The sequence below is a fragment of the Pan paniscus genome, chromosome 15, assembly GCF_029289425.2.
Source record: "Pan paniscus chromosome 15, NHGRI_mPanPan1-v2.0_pri, whole genome shotgun sequence".
Lineage (NCBI taxonomy): Eukaryota > Metazoa > Chordata > Mammalia > Primates > Hominidae > Pan > Pan paniscus.
Window position 1 is genome coordinate 106,613,617 of NC_073264.2, and position 15,412 is coordinate 106,629,028.

Sequence of the window (15,412 nt, forward strand, 5' to 3'; positions counted from 1 at the left end):
GGGCACCCTCTGGGCTCTCCATGCTCCTAGCCTGTTGTCCTGTGGAGCTCTATGTGGGCGTAGCCTCATCTGATCAGCTGGTTTGCTCAGGCAGCACGGGGGGCTCAGGAGCTGCATGCACAGGTGTGACTTTGCACATGGGTGGCCAAACAGGTGCGTCCTCCCAGGTGTGCACCCACAGATGTGTCCTCACGGGCGTGTGCCTGCAGGTGTGTCCTCACGGGTGTGTCCTCATGGGCGTGTGCCTGCAGGTGCGTCCTCATGGGAGTGTCCTCATGGGTGTGTGCCTGCAGGTGCGTCCTCAGGGGTGTGTCCTCATGGGAGTGTCCTCATGGGCGTGTGACTGCAGGTGCATCCTCAGGGGTGTGTCCTCACGGGCATGAGCCTGCAGGTGCGTCCTCATGGGTGTGTCCTCACGGGCACGAGCCTGCAGGTGCGTCCTCACTGGCATGTCCTCACGGGCATGAGCCTGCAGGTGTGTGCCAGCAGCAGGAGGGAGATGCTCTCCAGGCCCCTCCACAGGGTCCTCGCAGCACGGGTTTGGCCTCCGTGTGGACAGATGGGCTGGGCTTCTTTGGTGCTGGTCTTGCTGTATTTTGCTGAATCCCAGGCCTGTGCGGGCCTCTGGGCTGATTCCAGCTGAGACAGGCCTCCTGCTCAGTCATCCCTGCGGAGCTGATGCAGGGTGGGCTGGCAAGGGTGCTCGTGGTGCTGGTTCGTGAGGACATGGCCTCACTGCCTCCCAAGCTGAGCCCCTGCGGCGGCCCCAGGAGGCCTGGAGCATCGGGGTGTCAGCACCACCAGCCTGGACTTCCCTGGGCCTTCCAGGGTAAGCCTCTGGGCTCCGGAAGTTTCTGTGGCTCTCTGTCTGTGGAGCTGGTGAGAAGGCTGGAGGGCCAGATGGTTTCATCGCTGAGGGAAGCGCTGTACTCACCTGATGGCCGATCTCGGGGCACTCCCAGTGCCTGCTGCCTGTTGCTGTCCCTGAGCTCTGGTGAGCTCTGGTGTCCCTGTCATTCCTGGAGCAACTCTGCCCTGTTTTTGAGCCTGCCTGGGCCCAGGAAGCCCCAACTGTGTTCTCTGTGTAGTCACTGCTGTTGGTTTTGGAGGGAAAGATGGGGGCCGCTGTGGGCAGGGCTGGTGGCTGGTGGTGGCCACGTGGCTATGGGGGTGTAGCATCCAGGCTGGCTGCTGCCAGTGGGAAGGTGTCCTGGGGCTCCCGGCAGGGTCTGGGCAGTGCTGGAGCTGGGCTTTGCCTGGGAAGCTGCCGCCTGGCCCCCACAGCTTCCCCAAGAAGGGCCTGAGCCCTTGGGGGCAGCTGGCGTCTGGGAGGATCCAGGATGGGGGCTGTCTGCTCCTGCTGGGAACGGCCCCTCCAGATGCATCTCCCTGGCCCTGACCCAGCCTGTCAGTCCATTTTGGTTGCAGCCACCCCTCCCTGATGGTGTGGGGGCTTCGCTTCCTCTGTTTGTTCCTCGCCTGAGGGAGCAGAGGTGAGGGGATGACACTGCCCCGCCTGAGCCCCGAGTCCCTGGGCCGCGGGAGGTGGGACTGGGTCTGGCCTTTGGTGCCACAGGTGGCACTCTCTCTGTTGCTGTTTGCAGACTACGTCTACTTTGAGAACTCCTCCAGCAACCCATACCTGATCCGGAGGATCGAGGAGCTCAACAAGGTACTGGGGGGCCCTGGTGTTGCTGCAGGGGGGTAGTGGGTGGGGGCTACGCCAGCTCCTGCCCTGTGGGTGGCCAGTGTGGGTGGCTCCCTTTCGGGGCTGATCTTGGACTGGCCACTGCGCAGGCCCTTCAGTGACTCCGTCCACTGTCACCTGCACCGTGGCTCCTCCTTGGAGATACTGAGTGAGGGGCCTGGTGGCCTCATGCAGGACCCAGCGCAGCTGCCCTGAGCTGCCTGCCCACTCCACACTTGGTCTGTGGGCGCTGGGTCCCCTGAAGATGCCAGTGTCCCCTGGGGAGCCCAAGCGGAATGGCGTGATTCTGAAACCAACCAAGGGCTGCAGGAAGCCATACTCGGTGCCCCTGCCCTGCCCGAACCCTGGCAGCCAGCCCTGCAGGGCTGTGAGCTCTGCCCCCCACCCCTGAGGTGTCTGCGTGGCTGGAAGCTCCCTCCCTGGTCACTCAGGCAGCCCTGCAGGGCTGTGAGCTCTGCCCCCCACCCCTGAGGTGTCTGCATGGCTGGAAGCTCCCTCCCTGGTCACTCAGGCAGCCCTGCAGGGCTGTGAGCTCTGCCCCCCACCCCTGAGGTGTCTGCGTGGCTGGAAGCACCCTCCCTGGTCACTCAGGCAGCCCTGCAGGGCTGTGAGCTCTGCCCCCCACCCCTGAGGTGTCTGCATGGCTGGAAGCTCCCTCCCTGGTCAGTCAGGCAGCCCTGCAGGGCTGTGAGCTCTGCCCCCTACCCCTGAGGTGTCTGCGTGGCTGGAAGCACCCTCCCGGGTCACTCAGGCAGCCCTGCAGGGCTGTGAGCTCTGCCCCCTACCCCTGAGGTGTCTGCGTGGCTGGAAGCACCCTCCCTGGTCAGTCAGGCAGCCCTGCAGGGCTGTGAGCTCTGCCCCCTACCCCTGAGGTGTCTGCGTGGCTGGAAGCGCCCTCCCTGGTCACTCAGGCAGCCCTTGCTCCCACCTGGTTTGTGTCTGCCATGAGTCCTTGGCAGTTGCTTGCTATTTGGTCGGGGGACGTGGTTGTGCCCATGCATTGAGCCTGACAGCACCAGATCCTTCCTGGGGGGTGGTGACACATGGGCCCCTCAGCCCCAGCCACTCCTGGCCTCCACTGCCTCGGCACAGCCTCCGTCCCATCAGCTCGGGAGACAGAGCCGCAGATGGCCATGGAGGTGCAGGGCGCCCGCACACCCTGGGAGCCTTCTCGCTGTCCTCAGGGGTGGTGGGTGGGTCCCCCAGCGTCCCTTCTCCTCCTCCTGGTTGGAGACTTTCTAAGGGTGTTGAGGGAGGGCAGGTTGTCCCCACCAGTGGACACATGGTTCCAGCAGAGAGTGGGGTGGGGTGCTGGGTGCTTCACAGACCTCTGTGCCTGCCTGCAGGGCTCCTGAGCCCCTGATCCCCTGGAGCCAGTGGCCCGATGGCTGCCTTCTCCTAGGAGCCCTGCCCACTCGGCAGTCCTGGGGCACTCGGGCCCTTGGTGTTCCATCTGGATGCTGCAGGCTCACCTGGGAGAAGCTGCCTTCCTGGACCTCAGGCTTGGTGGCAGCGGTGATGTGGGGTTCTTGGGATCAGAGGGGGCAGCGGGGGGAAGGTTAGCGCGCCACCTCTGACGTAGCCATGCTGGGCTCCGGGCTTCCCTGGCTGCGCTTGTCGAGGGCCATTCCATGCGGTATCTGCCACCACCTGGGGCCGAGGAGCGTGGGGTGTGACGTCTGCTCCCCTGCAGCTTCCTGGGAGGTCTGAGGGCCAGGCCTGTTTGTTGGAGGCACGGGCAATGACCTGGGTGTCTTCTGAGTCCGCCTCACTGCCCCTGCTGGGCAGGGCCTGCCCGCCTGCAGAGCAAGGCCACTTGGACTCTGGGTACTGCCAGAACAGGGCGCTGCTCCTGTGGCTGAGCCTCCTGAGTGCGGGGCAGCACTTTACGCATCCCAGCATGCGGACTGTAGGGAAACATGTGCAGAGGGAGGTTCCTCAGCTGACGCTGAACCATAGCTGGGGGAGGTCCTGTGTCCCTCCTGGTCTGTGTAGTGGAGGGGCGGCCGGCAGACGGCACTGCTGGCCCCACACAGCCAGCTGGCAGGCAGCCCGTGGCGGGAGGCTGCAGTGCCTCCGTGGGCGCCTGGCCGAGTGCCACTGCTGGGAGGTGCCACTGTCAGGAAGGTTCCCTCGTGCTGCTTCCGGCTTCCATGTGCAGACAGTAGATTGCAGGCGTGTGCAGGCAGGGGGCTGGCTTCCGGCCCTTGGGCGATGTTCAGTTACACATGTAGCATTGCACACACTCAGAGGAGTCCCCTTCGTCCTAGGACTCCCTCCTCCTCAGGGCCAGGGCCACATGGCCTGGGCACTTGCCTGTCTCTGGGCGGGACACCAGCCTGTGAGGGGCACGACTACTCTCTTGGACAGTTCAGGCAGGGCAGCCGAGCCAGACGCTCACCATGTGGAAAAGGACCCCCAGGCCTGCGACAGAGCGCGGCCAGTGCCCTCCACGCCAAGGAGCTCCAGGCGGGGCTTCCAGGTGGGCGCAGCTGGTTGAGTACAGACCTCCCCTCTGTTCCCTGGACTGAACGCCCCCTCAAATAACAAGAAAGTGGTGCTGGGGCTCTGCACCCACAGGGCAAGGAAGGTGGGAGAGGCGGTGCCACTGGGAGGTATGGGCACAGCTTGGAAGGCAGCCAGGCAGACTGGGCAACCTGAGAGGCCCTGGCCCTGGCCTGGGTCAGGATGGGGAGAACAGGAACCATGCTGACGTGTGGCTGGCAGTGCGGAAGGCCTGTCTGGGGGGTCAGGTGGACCCACAGAGCCCTTCCCTGGGTTGGAGCAGTGGACTCAGAGGACCCAGATTTGGGGCACCAGACCCAGGCCAGCACAGTTCGTGCGGGGGCTGGAAGTGGGGATCACCTGGCTCATGGCCTGTCCCCTGGTGGGCCTCCCTGCCCCTCTTGCCTCCTTGGCTCCCAGGACCCTAGCGGCCAGACTTCTAAAGCCCACAGACCCAGCTGCTGGCATCGGGGACCCAGCAGAATGCCCGCTACCCCAGCGCCCATGGGTGCAGCCCATGCAGCGAGCTGTCCAGCATCTGGGAGGCTCCCAGGGATGAAAAGTCGCAAGACGTATGGGGCGGCGGAGGGGCTTTTAACATGAAGGTCAGCCAGCACATGTAAAAATTGAACTCAGAGGCCGGACGCAGGGGCTCATGCCTGTAATCCCAGCACTTTGAGAGGCCCAGGCAGGTGGATCACAAGATCAGGAGATCAAGACCATCCTGGCTAATACAGTGAAACTCCGTCTCTACTAAAAGTACAAAAAATTAGCTGGGCGTGGTGGCGGGCGCCTGTGATCCCAGCTACTCGGGAGGCTGAGGCAGGAGAATGGCGTGAACCCGGGAGGCGGAGCTTGCAGTGAGCCAAGATCACGTCACTACACTCCAGCCTGGGCGACAGAGCGAGACTCTGTCTCAAAAAAATAAAAAAGTAAAAAAGGAACTCAGAGGAAGGGCCAGTGCAGGGAACAGAAGGAAACTAAAGCAAAACAAAGCCCATGAATGTTCTCAGAGAAATGGATGGGATCCATCCTGGGATGTGGTCAGATGAGAGGAAAGCTCTTGACACTTGGGTTAGGAGAAGTAACAAATGAAATGAAAGGATCAGGTGATAAAGTTGAGGATACCGCGCAGAAGATGGGGCAAAAACACAAAGAAACTAGGATAGAAAAAAATCAGACATCAGTCCATTGGTCCAACGTCCAGTTAATAGCAGAGAAGGAGCGAGCAAAGCAATAAAGAGGGGCCCCTTCAAGGTGTATTTAAAATTTTAGAACACGGGAGAAGAAATGCATTTAGAGAAAAAGCGAGTCACACACGAAGCACCGGAGTCAAAACCCACTTTGCCTTTCGGCAGCCGCGTTCAGGTGTGGAGGCTCCACGCCCAGCCAAGCTCCATCTCCCGGAAGGCAGATGAGTGAGGTTTCCTGACTGAGGCCTTGGAGTGCACTCCTCTGCGCCTTTCCAACACGAGGGAGGCGCAGGTTCCTCCCGCCCAGGAAGATGCGGCCCCTGGTGCAGGCAGCAAGCAGGGTGGACCCCAGCTCTGGGAGGGGCCTCGCAGGCGCCCTGATATGAGCCCTTTCTCTTTGGGAGCTCTGCTGCCGAGCACTTTAGGGAAGAATCTGTGATGATTCCATGAAAAACTAGGCAAGTGGAGAAAAAAAGACGATTGTTAACCTCAGGAAGCAAAGGTGTTCGAAGGAAGAGAAGAAAGAATGGCCTAGTGTGGCCTCACCGCCTTTACCTGTGTGTGCAGGAGCGTCTCAGAACAGACCCCGAGCGTGACTGAGTCCGCTGTGTGCAGGAACACAACACAACAGAACAGACCCCGAGCGTGACTGAGTCCGCTGTGTGCAGGAACACAGCAGAACACAACAGACCCCGAGTGTGACTGAGTCCGCTGTGTGCAGGAACACAACACAACAGAACAGACCCCGAGTGTGACTGAGTCCGCTGTGTGCAGGAACACAGCACAACACAACAGACCCCGAGTGTGACTGAGTCCGCTGTGTGCAGGAACACAACACAACACAACAGACCCCGAGTGTGACTGAGTCCGCTGTGTGCAGGAACACAACACAACAGACCCCGAGCGTGACTGAGTCCACTGTGTGCAGGAACACAACAGAACAGACCCCGAGCGTGACTGAGTCCGCTGTGTGCAGGAACACAACACAACAGACCCCGAGTGTGACTGAGTCCGCTGTGTGCAGGAACACAACACAACAGAACAGACCCCGAGTGTGACTGAGTCCGCTGTGTGCAGGAACACAACAGAACAGACCCCGAGTGTGACTGAGTCCGCTGTGTGCAGGAACACAACAGAACAGGCCCCGAGCGTGACCGAGTCCGCTGTGTGCAGGAACACAACACAACACAACAGACCCCAAGCGTGACTGAGTCCGCTGTGTGCAGGAACACAACACAACAGACCCCGAGCGAGACCGAGTCCGCTGTGTGCAGGAACACAGCAGAACAGACCTCGAGCGTCACGGAATGCACACAGTGATCCTGGAGGGTGGGGTGCATGTGTGGCAATGGGAGGCCTGGCCTGAGGCGCCGAGCTGGTGGGAACCTGAATGCGGAAGAGCCTGGCCCCACGGTCCCAGCTGCCCGGGTGGGGTGGCTGCGGTCATGTGTTCTTGCAGGGTTCATGGCTCGCTGTGACATTGGATGGTCTGTGTGTGTCACTGTGATCAGATGTGGATGTAACCCCACTGCGGTGGAGCCTGTCAGGGACACAAGAGCCAACAGAGCGAGAACCCAGCGGCCAGGGTAGGGACAGCTCGACTTGCAGGAGGGTCAGGCCACATTGGATCATGACTTGAAGCAGAGCATGGTGGTCCCTGGGTTCACACCACCGTAGTGAGCAGATACAGATGTGAAGGGGAGAGGAGATGCACGTCCCAAACAGAGGAATTCCACCTTCGAGAACGCCTGGCTCCCGGCAGGCTGTGCAGAGCAACTGAGCACTTTTCTCTTTATTCTTTCTTTTTTGTTGTTGCTTTTTTGAAACAAGGTCTTGCTCCTTTGCTCAGACCAGAGTGCAGTGGCACGATCTCAACTCATTGCAGCCTTGACCTCCCAGGCCCAAGTGATCCTCTCACCTCAGCCTCCCAAGTAGCTGGGACTACAGGCGCACACCACTGCATCTGGTTAATTTTTAAAACACATTTTATAGAGATGAGGTTTCACCATGTTGCCCAGGCTGGTCTTGAACTCCTGGGAGTGAGCCACTGCCCCCAACCCATTTATAACATTAAACCAAATTATCTTTAAGAAAAGTGGCCAGGTGCCTTGGCTTGCTCCTGTAATCCTAGCACTCTGGGAGGCCAAGGCGGGCAGATTGCTTGAGTCCAGGAGTTCAAGATTAGCCTGAGCAATGTGGTGAAACCCCGTCTCTACAAAAAATTTAAAAATTAGCCAGGTTGGCTGGGCGCGGTGGCTCATGCCTGTAATCCCAGCACTTTGGGAGGCCGAGGCGGGTGGATCACGAGGTCAGGAGATGGAGACCATCCTGGCCAACATGGTAAAACCCCGTCTCTACTAAAAATACAAAAATTAGCCGGTGTGGTGGTGGGTGCCTATAGTTCCAGTTACTCAGGAGGCTGAGGCAGGAGAATCACTTGAACCCGGGACGTGGAGGTTGCAGTGAGCTGAGATCGCACCACTGCCCTCCAGCCTGGGCGACAGAGTGAGACTCCATCTAAAAAGGCCGGGTGCAGTGGCTCACGCCTGTAACCCCAGCTCTTTGAGAGACCAAGATGGGCGGATCACGAGGTCAGGAGATCGAGGCCATCCTGGCTAATAAGGTGAAACCCCGTCTCTACTAAAAATACAAAAAAATTAGCCAGGCTTGGTGGTGGGCACCTGTAGTCCCAGCTACTCGGGAGGCTGAGGCAGGAGAATGGCGTGAACCCAGGAGGCGGAGCTTGCAGTGAGCTGAGATCGCACCACTGCACTCCAGCCTGGGCGACAGAGCAAGACTCCGTCTCAAAAAAAAAAAAAAAAAGCCAGGCATGGTGTAATTGGACTGTGGTCCTGGGAGATGGAGGCTGCAGTGACCTGACATCACACTGCTGCACTCCAGTCTGGGCAACAGAGTGAGACCCTATCTCAAAAAATTAAAGTTAGGTGAGGCTGGGTGCTGTTTACACCTGTAATCCCAGCACTTTGTGGGGCTGAGGCAGGCAGATTGCTTGAGGTCAGGGGTTCCAGACCAGCCTGGCCAACATGGCAAAACCCTGTCTCTACTGAAAATACAAAAATTAGCTGGTCGTGGTGGCTCACGCTTGTAATCTCAGCTACTTGGGAGGCTGAGGCAGGAGAATCACTTGAACCCAGGAGGCAGAGGTTGCAGTGAGCCAAGATCACAACACTGCACTCCAGCCTGGGCGACAGAGTGAGACCCCATCTTAAAAAAAAAAAAAAGAGTTATAAATGGTATTCCATTAGGCACTTGCACTGTGATTAGAATTACAGCACAATTCTTGCAGTAGCAAAGATGTTATAAAAACTCGTTCAGAAAACATACGTGCTTCTCTGGTGGCGTTTTACAGCCGTCTTGACTTAGAGACGTTTGTCAGCCAGGCCAGGTGGGAGGGCTGGTCCCATGCAGGGGGTCCAGGCTGCGTCCGCTAGGGCCGTGGCTGCTGTGCAGGTCACCCCAGAGGGGCTGGGATAGCTGGGCGTGGCCTCCCAGGAGCTGACTGAGGTCCTACCCAGTGTGGCGGGGGCCTTTTCCTCCTTGGGACCCTGCTGTTCTCAGGTGGTACACTGGGGTCTGGAAGGGAGGGAGGATGGAGACACAGGTTGAGGTTGGGTGCACACGCCCGCCTTCTCCCCCGGGATAGACGCCACGGGCGTCCAGAGCTGCAGGATTTGCTCCATTTGTGAAGTGCCCTCCTGGAGTCCCGAGGGGTAGTGTGGTTACACCTGCAGTCCCTGGACGGCAGGGGCCGGCCTTGGAGCCCCTCCTGGGAGCTGTGCAGCCCGGGTTTGGTCGCGTTTCTCAGACGCCCCTGCCTTGCTGTTACAGACGGCCAATGGGAACGTGGAGGCCAAAGTGGTGTGCTTCTACCGGAGGCGGGACATCTCCAGCACCCTCATCGCCCTGGCCGACAAGCACGCAAGTGAGTCCGGCCTTCCCTGGGGTGCCCGCCTGGCGGGAGGGTCGGCTGGGGAGGGCTGGCGGGGTCCTTCTTCCCTAGGGCCCATCGGCGTCCTGGCCTCGTGGGGCCACCCTCTGCCCAACTCACTCTGGCGTCTCTTTTTCTCCCTTCCACAGTGGGCGGGGGTGTCCTGGCTCCGTTTCCTCGGGGGCTGGGTGAATGAAGTCCTTGCACGCCCCCTGGAGTGGTCTGTCTCTCACTGGCATCCTCTGCGAGCTTGTCATGGTGTGGCTGGGTGTGGGCATCATTGATCGAGGCTTCTTTTTCCCTTCTATGATGACTTCTGGAGACTTTCCAGGCTGGTGGGACCCTGCTGCCTGCACTTGCCAATGTCTCTTTTTAATTTTGCGGAGAGGCTTCTGTTGGGATTCTGAGTAGTGTTTTCAGGAAAGCAGTCCTCTCCTTATTCTTTACGATTCAAACCCAAGTTTAGTAATCTGGCTGGGAGGGGCTGCTGTGGCCAGCACAGCGTGTGGGAGGAAGCCACTGGCTGCATGGGAATGCCCTCAGCCTTGGGGGCCCAGCTTCTCCCCCGGGAACAGGTGCTCGCAGGTGGTGGAGTCTCCTGTGCCGGGGGATGTTGACTTCAGAGCCAGGAGCCAGAGGCACCCCCACGCCCTCCACATGCTACTGACACAGGGCCTGCCGAGCTGGGCCCCACCTGCACCAGACACAGTGTGGTACCCCACTGAGGCCCTTCATGTGTCGGTGGGGGCAGGCATGAGGGGCATTTTTGGCTTCCACTCTGACACATCATCTGGGGTGGGATCTGAGCCCAGGCTGAGGCTGTGGTCTGTAGGGTGACATTTCCCAGTAGGTGAGGCATGTGACTGCCCGGGTACCCGTGTCGCTGGGGTGGGCCAAGGTCCCACCTGTAGCCTCCCACGACCCCTAATGGGGTGAGGTCCAGGGACTGTGGGTTTGCGGTGGATCGGGTGGGAGGACCCTGGCATCTTCTGCCCCGTCCCAGCGCTGTGGGTGAGGGGCAGGAAGTCAGCCGAGGCAACCTCCCCCTGCCCTGGGAGGGGCTTAGGGACAGGGCAGACAATCCTGCCACCGATGCCTTGTTCCTGAGCCTTTGCTGGGAGTCGGCCAGGGCAGGCGCTTGTGGAATGAAGGTGTCCCTTAACCCCACTGCCTTGCCCACCGGACAGCTGGGACCTTTCCTCAGCAACCAGTGGATGCGGACGTGAGCTGCCCTGGGTCAGTGCAGCTGGGCCGGGCCCCCGAGCCTGGGTCCTCTCTGGACACTGGGCTGTGGGGCCTGTGGCTGGCCCAAAGGGAGCTGCCAGTTGACCATGGGCTTTCTCTGGCTTTGTGAGGAACTGGACTTCCTAGCTCTCTGCTCAGAGGAGGGGAGCGTTCAAGGTGGGGCATGGTGATCCTTGACCTCTGACCCCAAAGCCTGTGTACTCCACTGCTCCTTGGGCTCCAGGCACCAAGGAGGAGAGCTGGGGATGTTGAAGGTCCACAGGCTACACATTCTGGAGGGGCGTTTGGTGCGGCCCTTGGCCCTGCAGGTGCTGGGTGCCAGTCAGCAGCACGGCTGGCGGTTCTTAGTGTCGGAGGCTGGCCTATGTCGACTCTGCAGGGCTGGCCCGCTGGAGAAGCAGTGCCCAGGCTGAGCGGCCGCAGTGTGGCCCTGCCAGTCTGTGTGGCCTGGGGAGTCAGGCGCCACCGTTGAGTTGGGCATGTTTATGGCTGGCCCAGGGTGGATCCTGTCTCTGTCCTCTGGCACCTGGGGGCACAGTGTCCCTGCTCCAGAGAGCCTGTATCAGTGGTTTAGTGGTTTTTGAGGGTACTGTGGCCCCCTTGGCTGAGGTTCTGCTCTCAGACGCCCCAGAGGATGGCCTTTTGCTGGAAGAGCCCCAGAAGGGGACTCCAGACATAACGTGATTAGAGGTATCAGAGGGCAGGTTTTCCAGAAGGGCCTCGTTGGGGCTGATAGGACTGGGCGGAGAGCAGTGTCCCAGCTCGAGCACTGGCCCCCCAGGTACACAGCACAGCCCCTTTGGACGGTGCTCCCTGGAAAGCTGCGTGGCGGCCCCTCTGCAGGGCGTTCCTATGAACTGAGAGCAGGCATCATGGGTGATGGGTCTGCCGCTGGTCCAGGGACTCAGAGCGCGGCCCCACTCTTGTCTGGCGGCTGGGCCTTGTGGTGATTCTGCAGGGCCCACACCCCCCGGGGTTGTGTCAATCTGTGTGTTTCTCCTGCTTCTCTGTGAGCTCATGGCAGCCAGGGTGAGGCCCCCAGCTGATCCCAGGGACAGGTGTGAGGACACTCTGGGAGGCCTCTGGCTCTCCCACGTCACTGCCTCCACCCAGCCCCTGCTGGGGCGTCCAGCCCACAGTGCAGGCCTCAGGGTGGAGGGTAGACACCCGCCAGGCTGCACTGTGGCCCCTGCGGCAGAGAAGCCCTCCCCCCGGCAGGGCTGTGAGCATGAAGCCTTTCTCAGGACAGAATGACAGGGAGAGGGGAACGTCCCTCCTCGGAGGAGGGCGTGGGGGCCCTGGAGACCACAGCCAAGAGTGGGAGTGAGGGCACAGCCTGGGCCTCATGCTTAGGGGTGTATCCAGGGTCTGAGGGAGGGTTCAGAGTGTGAGGGGTGCAGGGTACACTAGCCAGCCCCACCTCCTGCCTGGGTGTTTCTGCCTGTTGAGGGTCTTCTGAGGAGCTGTAGGCCCACCTCGCCCACATCTCCGACAGGCTGCACCACAGAGCCCTGTTCTGCTGACCGGGACACTGGTGAGATGGGAGTTTCGGAGCCGCTGTGGGCTTCTGTCCAGGCTGGGTCAGTGCTCGGATGGGGCCTGGCATAGGGCGGGTGTGAACAAAAGCCAGCCTCTGGTCTGGGGCTGGTGTGTAGGCCTCTGGGCCCTGGTGATGTCTGAGTTCAGGGTGCAGTTTGCTCGTGGGTCCCCAGAAGTGGGAGCGAGTGAGATGTGTTGGCCTGGGATGCGAGGACTGGGGCTGTCCTGGTCGGCCCTGCCCTGTTCTATGGACCGGGAGGAGGTGAGGCTCAGCCGGCAGACACCCCAGGCTTTTGAGGCCCAGATAGGGCCCGCCCAGAACAGGCCCAGCATGGCTGCTCCCAGCCTCAGTCTTAGCTGTTGGCGCCTGGGAGGGCCCAGAGGAGCCAGGACTTCCTGCAGGCACCACAAGGGGGCCGCAGAGAGCGAGCAGCCCGGCTGGCTGTGGTCCCGTCTGGGGACCTCGGGCTCAGAGAGCCGGCAGGGCGCTGAGCGGGATGAGTGGCCCACTGGCGGCCGGTGCTGAGCGTGCGAGGGGCGGTGGGGAGCACCACTGCACGCCCCCATTTTGGGTGTTATAAGACCCTACTTGGGTTCCTAGCACAGGGCAGGAATCCCCATGCTGCTGGCCCGTGCCCGGCCCCGGTCTCATCTGGACAGCCTGTTCTGGGAAGCCCTAGTGGAGTGGGGGCAGGGGTGGCCTCTGGACAGGGGCCCTCCACAGCCAGGCTTGTCTGGGCTCTTCCCAAAGAGGCTTGGCACTGGGTGGATGGGCAGCCAGAGTGGGGGGACGTCGAGGCCCAGATGATCTTCAACCGGGTGGTCTTCACGCCCCACCGGGAGGCCTGCGGCCCCCGTTCTGCCCTGCCCCCTGGCGGCACAGCCCTCGGTCCGGGCCCTGGGCAGGGAGCAGGCCGCCACCCTGTGCTGACGGTGCTGCCGGGTGCTGTCTGTCTGTTATATAGCCCTGTCAGTCTGCTATAAGGCCGGACCGGGGGCGGACAACGGCGAGGAAGGTAAGAGCCCTCCTGTCTGTGTTCCTGGGCTGGGGGCGGCAGCGCCGCTGAGGGACAGAGTTTGGGCGGGCCGCCTGCATGCCTGTGCCCTGCGCCCGGCCGGCCCGGCTGAGGAGGGGCCCTCCCTTGTGTCCGGCCCACGGCCCAGGCTTGGTGCGGCCCCGGCCTGAGGGTGACCTGCTGGTGTGGGAGGTCTGTGGTGGGCTGTATGGGGCTGTCTGGCCACGAGATGGGGACGGACAGAGGGCGGCTGCCCCTCGCCCTCCTGGCCTGGGCTCTTGGCAGCCGCCGACTCCCCCGCTCCTCTTGCTCTTGCTGCTGCTTCTGGGGCTGGCCCGGACCTTGTTCTCCCTCCTCCTTCCATCTTCATGCCCTGGGGAATCTGGGCCTTTAGGGTGCCTGGACTTAAAGGGCACGTGGGCACCAGAGTGTCTGCAGGGGTACCTGCCAAGGAGCCGCTGGGCCGCCATAGGGTGGGGCAGTGGGACAGTGTCCGGCAGCAGGAGGAGGCAGGCCTCCCAGGACTGGGCCTCCTGTGTGCTGGCGCCAGGTGGGGCCGGTGGGGTGGGCCTTGGTCTGGCAGTGTGCGTCTGCCGCGGTGCTGACAGGGGCTCCTTGTCCTTCAGGGGAAATAGAAGAGGAAATGGAGAATCCGGAAATGGTGGACCTGCCTGAGAAACTAAAGCACCAGCTGCGGCATCGGGAGCTGTTCCTCTCCCGGCAGCTGGAGTCTCTGCCCGCCACGCACATCAGGTAGCCCCCAGCAGCTCCCGCCCTGGGCCCCTCGGGCTGCCCTCGCCTTTCCAGCCTGCCCGTCCTTCTCTTCCAGGGGCAAGTGCAGCGTCACCCTGCTCAACGAGACCGAGTCGCTCAAGTCCTACCTGGAGCGGGAGGTGAGGCCCAGCCCGGCCTGGTCTGCCGCAGCCAGTCCTGGGCCACTGTTTCCTCTACCTATGACCTCTGCTGGCCTGGGCGGCGGAGACGATTTTCCCTCCTCCCTCTAGGCCCAGGCTGTTCTGGGGGAAGCGGGGATTGCGTCCTGACTGTCACTTCCAGGTGTCCTGGTGTGTGGCCGCCCCCACCCTACGCGTCCAGAGTTGTGGGCCAGGAGCTTGGAGCTCTTTCCTCTTGCCACTGCCACCCAGACAGCCAGCGAGGGGGGGTCCCCCTGGGGAGGGTGTGGCTGAGGCAGGTGGGGGCAGGGGCCACCTGAGTCTTCGCAGGAGTCTTGGCTGGTCTCTCCTGGGCGGTGGGCAGAGTCCTGGTAGGCCCACCTTGGGGGTCACTGTGATTATACGGTGTTACCAGGTGATTCTTATCTGGGGGTCACCTGTGATTATACGGTGTTAACCTGCCGTATAGCATCCCCCAAGGCGTGACAACCAAAAAATGTGTCCCGACAATGCCATACATCCCTGGGGAGCAGTGTCGCCTGACGGAGAGCGGTGGCACTGAGGCTGCTGTGAGATCCAGCGAATGGGAGGGTTGGGTTTTCTGAGGCCACGTGGGGGCAAAAGCGTCTGGAGCGTGTTGGTTCCCTGGAGTGCCTGTCACAGTTGCAGGGGACACCTGCCAAGGGGCAGGCGCATCTCCAGGCCTAGGGCTTGGCCTCCCACGGGCTCTGCTGCCACCTGGCTGGAGTCTTGTGACCTGAACACCCCCAGCGTGTCCAGTCAGCTCAGATGCAGGTTGCTGGATGCGGCCCCCACCCTGCCCATCCCAGGGGGGCTCATCTCTGTCGTGGCCATCGGCGCTCTGGCATGGGCTCTGAAGGATCCAGGATGGCCACGGTGTGTCCCAAGCTCAGCCCTGCACTACCTCTGTGGCCCCGGTCCCCATTCCCACCACACAGCCTGGAAACAGGCGTGAAGGGCGACAGTGGCTCAGCTAGGGCTGTGGTCGTGCCTTAGCTCAGAGTCATGAGCAGTCAGAGAAGAGCAGGCAGGGCTTGGCCTGGGGTCGTAACACATGCGTGGAGCATGGGCAGGGCTCGAACCCTCTCAGGCTGCCAGACCAGCTTCCCAGAAGGCTGAGCCACAACATGCTGGGCGGGAGCAGAGTCTGTGGGGGTCGCTGTGAAGGCTTCCACTCAGGAATGAGGAGTGCCCTTATTGACAGAGCCACACAGAGAGGGTGAGACTGCAGAAATGTATCTGTGGGCACAGAAAATGTTTGTTAGCAAAAAAGGCCCGTGAGGAAGCAGCAGGTGCGGTGACAAGCCTGTCTGCACTGTGTCTGCCCAGAAACGGCCGGGTCC

The 15,412-nt window shown here is 61.4% G+C and overlaps 1 protein-coding gene across 12 annotated transcripts in view; it reads left to right on the forward strand.

Annotated features, from left to right (window-relative positions):
- The window catches only part of MTA1 (metastasis associated 1), a 53,331-nt gene that overhangs the window by 17,788 nt on the left and 20,131 nt on the right, over positions 1-15,412 (forward strand). For 7 of the 12 annotated variants that reach the window (XM_034938302.3, XM_063596423.1, XM_063596424.1 and 4 more), the window contains exons 2-6: positions 1,605-1,672; positions 9,256-9,349; positions 13,105-13,155; positions 13,782-13,908; positions 13,985-14,048. In XM_034938302.3, coding sequence (XP_034794193.1) covers positions 1,605-1,672; positions 9,256-9,349; positions 13,105-13,155; positions 13,782-13,908; positions 13,985-14,048 — 404 coding nt within the window. The remainder of the gene's footprint in view (positions 1-1,604; positions 1,673-9,255; positions 9,350-13,104; positions 13,156-13,781; positions 13,909-13,984; positions 14,049-15,412) is intronic. The other 5 variants (XM_063596425.1, XM_063596426.1, XM_063596427.1 and 2 more) reach the window with 1 other exon arrangement.